An 8,830-nucleotide genomic window follows, 5' to 3' on the forward strand; every position below is an offset into this window, starting at 1 on the left:
AGAAATTGTGAAAATTTTTTGCCTCCTAAAAAACTCTTATTATGGACAAATTACAAATCTAATCAAAAGTAGAAATACAAGTATAACAAATCCACATGGACCCACGTTTAGCACTTGGGTGGCACTTTACCCAGTGCCACTGTCCTTGGAAAACTCTGTACTGTTGAAATTCCGTCTATAAACTGAAGACATCATTCTTAGATTATGTCTAAGCCCTTGAGCTGTAGAAGAATCATATAAGTAAACACAGTGATGCTTGCTTGTTTTCTTAGGTCATTTTAGAGATCTTAAAAGATTTCCAAGTTGTGTTTCTTTAACTCTCATTCCTTTAACTTACAACACATCTACCCTCTAGTTAGTGCACAAGCTCCTGACATTTGAATAAAGATGACTTCTGGGGAGCATCTTGAAAACCCCATTGAAAGCATCTTGTGGTTAAAAGGGGCTAATTAGTTTGGTCAGGACATAAGATCAGCATTTTTAGGGCTTAAGGGGTCAAAGGAGAAAGTACAATAAAAATTGACAAACAAATGTCCATAAAGTTGCAGTCAACTGTAAAAGCTAATAGTCTGCCGTAGAGACAGAGGAGCCCCTCTGGAGAAAAGAACGGCATTCCCTAAGATGGTGCACCCCGCTAAGAGAGGACGGCGCAGCAGGCTCCCGCAGACGGCAGTGGCGTGGCGTGGAGCCCCGACTCCTGGTTTGACGAACATTCACATCAAAGGCGGAGCAGGCAATCCCAGCCAGCGCTGATGCTAACAAGACTGGAGTGGACTGAGCTGACTTTTGAAAGCGATCAAATGATTTCTATGGACTATTTGGGAAGGACAAGCGAAACAGTTTGACGTTTCCAAACGTCTGGGAAATAATTAATATTTTAGAAAAGCTCCAAAGGACTGAATAAAAGAATGCGGGGAAAAAAAAGTATACCCATACTCATTAATAGCTGTGTAAAATGAGACAATTTACTAAATCTGTGTCCTCGTCTGTGAAACAGAGTTCCTCACAGTTATCCATTAAATCAGCCACAACTGTGTCTCACACATGTTCTAAATGCTAGGGATCTGAAAACAAGGTCCCCTTTCTCATGCGGCGTAGATTCTAATGAGGGGAGACAGGTAACAAAGAAATCAATAAAGAGGAAGGCAGTTTTGGAGAGTGGAAGGTGCTGTGAGACCAATAAAATGAGGAAGAAGGATCACGGGAACATGTGAGAGGGCACTGCAGGCAGCGAGCACAGTCAGTGCAAAGGCCCTGAGGCAGCGAGAGGCTCGGGCGTTTTTAAGAGAAAAGGCCCGTGAGGCTGTAGACCAGTTAGCAAGTGGCAGCTGATGGGAGAGTGGCCGGAAGTACTCCAGGAGGCCATCCGGCAACTGGGGGAGAGACAAACAGGCTTATAAGAATCCTGCCCTTACAGGATGCCAGGAAGATGAAATGAGGACCGACCCCCTGATCACTGTCCTTTCAAAAACGGGAGGGAGGACTCTCCTGGAGTCCAGTGGTTAAGAATCGGCCTGCCGATGTTGGGGCGTGGGTTTGATCCCTGGACTGGGAAGATTCTACGTATCTGAGGGCAACTAAGCCCGTGTGCCACAGCTACTGAGCCGGCTTGCTCTTAGAGCCCCTGCTGGGCAACAAGAGAAGCCACTGCCGTGAGAAGCCCGATCTCGGGAACTGGAGAGCAGCCCCTGCTTTCCGAGACTGTAGAAAGCCTGGGCACAGCAACAAACACACAGCACAGCCAGAAATCAAGTAAACAAAAATTCTGAAGAGAAGAACCCTGGAGACAACCAAACTCTGGGTGGCAGTTGGGTCAAGGCTGCTGCAAAGCGGGCATCCTCAGATTTGCCTTCTTAGCACCCTAAGAGGATTGATGGGCTTCAAGACCATCAGCCTCTTGAGATAAATGTCTCTTGTGCTTCCCCTAGACACTCTGAATTCAATTAGTTTAATTAGAAAACAAGTAAAGAAGAATTATCTGAATTTAGCTTTGCTTTGCTTCTAACAATTAAAAAAAAACCAAAAAGCACATTTCTTTGGCAGAAATCCAAGTTTCCCTTTATTTACCTATTATGAGATAATGATGTAAATGTCCCACATTTTTTGGCAAAAAGGTGAGCATCTCTTGCCCAAGAGGTCACATTTTACTTTCAGAAGTAATGACACTTCCTGATTTCTTGACTCTTGAATGAAGTAGGAGCACTGATACGCTAGTCAATATTTTAAAAACATATTTTTAAAACATTAAAGGACATTGAGAGTGAGAATGCTCTGATTTTGCAGTGTTTGCTAATTTGGATTGTAAAAATACTCCCACTATGGCTGATTTCAAGCTACTTAGAGGAACTCAGAGCTGGCGAAAGGTGCTAACCTTCGGTGCACAAGTCAGGAAGAGCTGGTTCTCTCGAAGCAATGAGTCAGGATATCAACTGTTTGCTCAAAGGCCCTGCAAATCTGTTGCCAAGGGCACTTTTCTCCTCCACAAAGGCTACCTGGATTTGCATCAGCTGCAAAAGCAAGCTCAGGGCCAAGGTAACTTGACAAGTGACTGGGGAGCATCCTGAGGAGCGGCTTCGTTGCGTCTGCACAACAAACATATTCCTCTGGGATTCAAGCGCGGACCAGGTCTGTGCGCAAGCATGGGGCACCCAGTGACGGGTCCTGCGAGCTGAGGGGCAATGGCAAAGCCACAGCAGCCTGATGGAGTCTGCGAGTCTGGAGCCTAGCGTCCAGCCCAGCTCCATGCAGATGCTCTGTCTCATTAGGGTGATCTGGACCCACGTTTCCACACCCACTAAGGAAAAATGGCAGCTAGAAGCAAAAGAGCAGACACCAAGCTTTGTCACCAAGCTTCCTCTTCTAATTCCTAAGCCTGTGCTCAGTCACTAAGTCGTATCCAACTCTTTGGGACCTCATGGGAGCCCACCAGGCTCCTCCATCCATGGGATTCTCCAGGCAAGAATACTGGAGTGGGTTGCCATGCCCTCCTCCAGGAGATCTTCCCCACCCAGGGATCAAACCCGGGTCTCCTGCATTGCTGGCAGATTCTTTACCACTGAGCCATCTGGGAAGCTCGTGGTCCTCTGAAATAACAGGAAACTAAACTGTTAGTTTAGGTTTTAAGTATTGTTGTTCCCAAAATGATGTAATTAGGAAGCAAGGAGAGTGCTAAAGAGGACAGGCTTCTTCCTAATTACTGGATGGTCTGCAGAGAGCTATGGTCCCTGTTCCTACATCAGAGGAAGACTTTCAAATGCAGCCTTCTGTCAGAAAACACAGGTGTCCCCAGCGGGCTATGTTTCATTTTTGTTAGTAGATTAGATGTCCGTTTTCATCTGCTCTTCCAACAAGGCGCTCAGTTCAACCAGAGATGCCTGTGAGGCCCATCTCTTCATTGGCTTATGTATTTTAGCCACAGTTAATTTATAGGATTTTTATTCACTGCAATATACTTATATCAACACCTTTTTTTCTGCTGCACTGCTCGCCTTGTGGGATCTCAGTTCCCCAACCTGGGGTTGAACCCGTGTCCCCTGAAGTGGAAACCCACAGTCCTAACTAACGGATCACCAGGGAATTCCAAACACTTATTTCAATGTAGCCTAAAAATAGTAGAGAAGATTTAGGTGGTCATGTTGGCTAATAAGCTGGAATTTAGGAAGTGTGTTGATCATTTGTGCCAATTTGGTGGAAGTGATGAGGGATTGTCTACTTATAAAAAATGGAATTTGTGATAAGAACTCCAAGAACATTTTCCTGATATACCTTCTGTGACGCTTCAAGTAGGGAAGTGTTTCATCAGTTGGGAAGATCTGATAGTGAGAGATAGTATGTTTTATCTCTAGACTCGTATGTCAGTATTAACGAGAGTTTTACTATTGATTTTTTGGGCAATGACTGTCAGTGGCTTGTATATTGTATTGATGATATACCGTAATAGACAGTATAGAGGAGAAAGCGTGTGTGCACGCTAAGTTGCTTCAGTCATGTCTGATTCTTTGCAATCCTATGGACTGTAGCCTGCCAGGCAGTAAAAAACCTGCCTGCCAGTGCAGGAAATGTACGAGACGCGGGTTCGATCCCTGGGTCGGGAAGATCCCCTGGAGGAGGGCCTGGAAAGAAGACACTCCAGTATCCTTGCGTGGAGAATCCCATGGACAGAGGAGCCTGGCGGGCTATAGTCCATGGGGTCGCAAAGAGTCGGACACGCCTGAAGCGACTTAGCACACGTGTATGAGTACACACACCATATTGGGAGGTGGTACATGAAGTGGATATTAGATGGATATTCCTGAAAAAGCACCAGGGCTCAAGTCCTAACTCCACCTGAAACCAGCTGTAAACCTCTGGCAAGTGACGTGTCCTCTGTGTCTCGGGTTCCTTGTCTGGAAAGAAGAGATAATAATAGTGTCTACTTCACAGGGTTATCGTGAGAATTACGATAAACAGGGTTATCATAATTAGATAATCTACGTAAAGGACTCAGAAGAGTGCCCACTGGCATATAGTTAGTGTTCAATAAATAATGTATCATGTATACATAAATTTTAACTTTTGATGACTGAATTCATTTGACTTCAGTGTGTGTGTGTGTCTGTGTGTCTGTGTGTGTGTGCACGTGTGTGTTTTCAGTGATTATATGTGTTGAATTTTGCTTTGGCTATAACTAAAGTTAGGTTGCTCTGCCCAAATGAGCATGTATCAGCTTGCAGGAGGAGACGGTGTGGCATGAGACAGATGGACTTATTCCTGAATTAAAAGGCATCTACTAAGGGGATAGTCTCCATGAAGACATCACGTTGGTTTTATACACTTTATGGAGTGATAACCCAAAGGTCTTCCAACAGGCACTTTATCCGCCCGAACCTGAAACATCTCTTCAAGGTGAGATTACTAGATTCCAAAACCATGAGCTCACTTAGTGAGTGTGCGCCGTGCACAGGAAAGTCACTCCGTAAATGCTCGTTTCCCCTGGAGTGCTGTGGGCAAAGCAGCCCACCCAGAAAGGACACCCCCTTACACGTCAAAGGTGAAGAGCCGCCGCCCTGCTGGTGTTTGGACTTTGTCTGGACTTTGTTTTCTGCAAGCTCACCAGTCCCTAGCCCCTTTCTCCTCAAAATCTCCCAGCTCCGATTGTCATTCTAGATCACCTACACCTACCCCACATCACGCCCAGCCTCAGACCCTCAGACACCCCCTAAGTGCTAACCACCCTCTTTCTCCTTACTTCCGGAAAGGTTTCCCCAAACCACGCCAAGTCCGAAGGGGTTCAGCAGCATAAAATTCAATCCACACGGGGTGGGGAAGGGGGTTTTCTTTGATCTACCTAATGAATTAATGAATTAAACAGAAGTGGAGTTCAGAAGCCAGGCTCCTTACTTTTGCTGAAGCTGGGCTGATTACGAGCAGGCAGAACTGCTGGAAAAATGCAGCTTTGGACCAGAAGAATTAGGGACATGGCCGAGTCCATTCATCTTCCCTAATCGAGTTCTTGGGAAATACACATGTAGATTAGCCCCTAACAATGGCCCCCGGCTGATTGCTTGGAGGACCCTGCACTGTGCCCACAATGGTCCTGACTAGCTCTTTATGCCAGGCACAAAAGAAGTCCCAGCCTCCCCTCGTCCTGCCTTGCCCTGTCTCCTCTGTGGTCCCTTGCCAGTGGCTGTTGAAGTCCTTTCTGCTTTTCTCTGAAATAAACTCTGAAATGAACTGTAAATAGAAACTAACCTCACCTGCACCTGTTGGGGAGTGCGGGGCAGTTCCAGAGGGAATTAACTTTGGAAAACAAGGCCGTAAGCCCCTTAGCGTGTGGGCAGGAGCTTAAGAAAATGCTGCCAATCTTTGTTGAGCGGTGGTTACAGAGATCAATGTAATATTGGGGGAGTTGACATAAAACGCATACTCAGAGGGGAAACAACAGATAGCAACCGATTATCCCTGCTGCTACCCTCAGGTCACTAAGGGGTCATCAGCCCCCCTCTTTGTAACCAGGTGGGGGACCATATGGGGTGCCCCCAGCCCGTTTTCAGGGAGAGCGCTTCTGGCAGCCTAGGAGAGCTGAAGGGGGCTGGCCGCAGGCTTCTCCTGCCCTGGGGTGGGGCCCTGCCGAGGGTCTGTCCTTCGCCCTGGACCCCGGCGCCCAAAGGCCACTGTCTGAACCGCATCTCTCTGAGGAACTAAGCTACCTCTGCCTCAGCGTTTTGTACGCAGGATTCAGGATCTGGGGAGGATTAAAGACAGACTGCAGACTAAGATGTGTCTTGAATCTGTTCAAAAATATCACACTCTGCTGTAAGGATTACAAATGAGGGACAGCCAGACAGCACTGGATAAGGAGTCGGAGAGTCTGAGTTCTGGTCCTGTCTGCTCCACTTAAGGGCTGTATCACTTACAGCCTCAGTCTTCTCTTCTGTAAAATGGGGGCAAGTATATTTTTCTGGCTCACCTCGCAGGGTTGTAAGGCTAGGATGGTATGAAGAATGTGCTGCCACCCATAAAGTGATATGCAAAACTATAAAGTGAGTATTGATCTTCATTAATGTAGCTTTTTAAAAAAAAGTTTCTCATGTGAGTCAGTAGCTCAAGTTTACCCACGGCAAACTCATGTGTTTGCTATTTTAATTTACCTTTTTATAGTTTTATTAAAAACAGAGACATTAGTGGACTGAACCCCTCCCGTGCGCCCATTCTGGAGAATTAATAATCATTTCCATTTAAAGATCCTTAACATTGTCTCGTGCCCTTTTAAATGTCCTTCTAATATTAATTTAAAGGTGGAGGATCCTAAGATATGAGTTTTTCTCTTGTTGTTGGCAGAGGATGAGATGCTTATATAGCATCACCAACTCAATGGACATGAATTTGAGAAAGCTCCGGGAGATAGTGAGGACCAGGGAAGCCTGGCGTGCTGCAGTCCATGGGGTGGCAAAGAGTCGGATACACTTAGCGATTGAACAACAGCACTTCCTTTGTCTTGCTCTCATACTGGAAGTTAAACCCCTGAGGCCATGGGCCCCAGCCTCTCCTTTCTTGTGTGATGTCGAGGCCCACATCAGTGTCCCACCCTCAGTAGGGACACAGTAGGTGCCCATCTTAACGCAAGATGAAGTCAGTCAACATGGGGGCAGGGGAGAGGCGCCTACCTAGAGATCAGAGGGCAAAGGAATTTTAAAAATCTCAGGTTTCTATCTGTATGAGATGGTGGATGTTAACTAAACCAGTAATCATTTACGTGTGTATGCATTTGTATATGTGTCAAATCATTATGCTGCACACCTTAAACTTACATAGTCAACACAACTAGGAAACAAAAGGAAAAGAATCTCTAGATCCTCAGGCTTTTATTTGGAAAGCATTTTGGTTCACACTTCCTGCCAGCATTTCAATGAAGGTTGGGGGTGCTTCCTGGGATCTAGCATCAGGTGTGAGCAGTGCTGTTCACAGCACTGGGAGAACGTGGGGGCGGGGGGAAAGTCCACCCGCGCAAATCATCTTTCCAGTTGGCCTGTGGAAGCCACTCCGGGCCATGGAAGTCTCGTGGCGTCCCCGAAGGAGAAAGAAATACAGGCCGATGGCGCCCAGAGCCCGCAGAGAGGCGAGACCTTGCCCCGGGGGGAATGTCCTTCCGTCCTCAGCCTGAGGTTGGGTCATCTCGGCCTGGAACATTGTTCGGTGGGGAGGGGTCCCCTCAGGACAAACACCCAGCGGGTCTCCCACCGGCTTGAGGCCGGCCGCGCGTCGTCGGACTCGGTGCCCCCGAGCCTCGGGCTGGGCGGTGGGCCCGGGAAGTCTCCGGGCCTGGGGACGCGGATGGCCCCCCCGCCCCTGGAGCGAGCGCCGTCGTCAGGGAGCTGCGGGAGCGCCGTCCGAGGGGACAGGGAGAAGCGGTTAAGTCAAACACAATCAACCTGAAACCTAAGGCTTCAAACTACGGAGAAAGAGGAGCGCAGGCAGGGGGACATACATAGGGAGAGAGAGGAGAGAATTCAAACTGTTAAGGAGTGTGGACAGACTTCCGACGCCGTAGAGCCGGGTAGCCTTCTCCGGCTCTTTCCAAGGGTCGCCGCAGGCGCTCAGCCCAGCGGAGGACCGGAGCCTGGGGGGCAGAAGGCGGGTCTGGGGTAGGGGAGGGGGCTGAAAGGAAGCTGAGCCCCCGGGGGAGGTGGGACGGAGGGCGTCGGCCCCACGCGTGCAGGCCTGGGCGAAGCGGGCCCTCGGAGCCGGGCACCCAGGCCCGTCAAACAGGCCACCGCGGGCCTCCAGCTTGTGAACGGTGGATGGAGAGAGGGGAAGGGGAAGGTTCCGAGCGCGCCCCGCCCGGCTGGGTGGGCGAGGACCCCGAGGAAGGGGAAGGACCCCGGGGAAGGACCCGCCCCGCTGCAGGGAGGGGCCAGGGCAGACGACGGTGCGGGCGAGGGGAGGAGCCGGGGCGGGCGCGCTCCCAGCCTTAGCACCCCGAGTCCCGGCCACCCGCGGGCGGAGCTCCAACTCCAGCCGGGACCCAGGCGCCCGCGGACCCGGCGCTCGCCCGCCTCTAGTGCGCGCAGGCGGGGCTGGCGGCGCTCGCGGCTCTTGGCCGCGGTTCGGTCCCCCTCGGGCTGGACGGCCGCCCCCGGGGGAGCCGACTTCGAGCCTCTGCTCGCGGTCTTCTGGGCCGGCTGCAAAGCCGAGAGCGCGGGCCGCGTCCTCCCGGCCCCGGCGCCCCCCATGCACCTGCCGGGCTGCGCCCCAGCCATGGCCGACGGCAGCTTCTCGCTCGCCGGCCACCTGCTCCGCAGCCCCGGCGGGAGCACCTCGCGGCTGCACAGCATCGAAGCCATCCTGGGAT

General features: G+C 50.0%; 1 protein-coding gene across 1 annotated transcript in view; it reads left to right on the forward strand.

The window, feature by feature from the left end:
• Positions 1-8,709: 8,709 nt before the first annotated feature.
• RAX (retina and anterior neural fold homeobox) overlaps positions 8,710-8,830 on the forward strand; it is a 5,681-nt gene continuing 5,560 nt past the window's right edge. Inside the window, exon 1 of the mRNA XM_010854825.1 lies at positions 8,710-8,830. Within this exon, the coding sequence (XP_010853127.1) occupies positions 8,710-8,830 (121 nt within the window).

This window comes from Bison bison, unplaced genomic scaffold, assembly GCF_000754665.1.
Source record: "Bison bison bison isolate TAMUID 2011002044 unplaced genomic scaffold, Bison_UMD1.0 scf7180017864349, whole genome shotgun sequence".
NCBI lineage: Eukaryota > Metazoa > Chordata > Mammalia > Artiodactyla > Bovidae > Bison > Bison bison.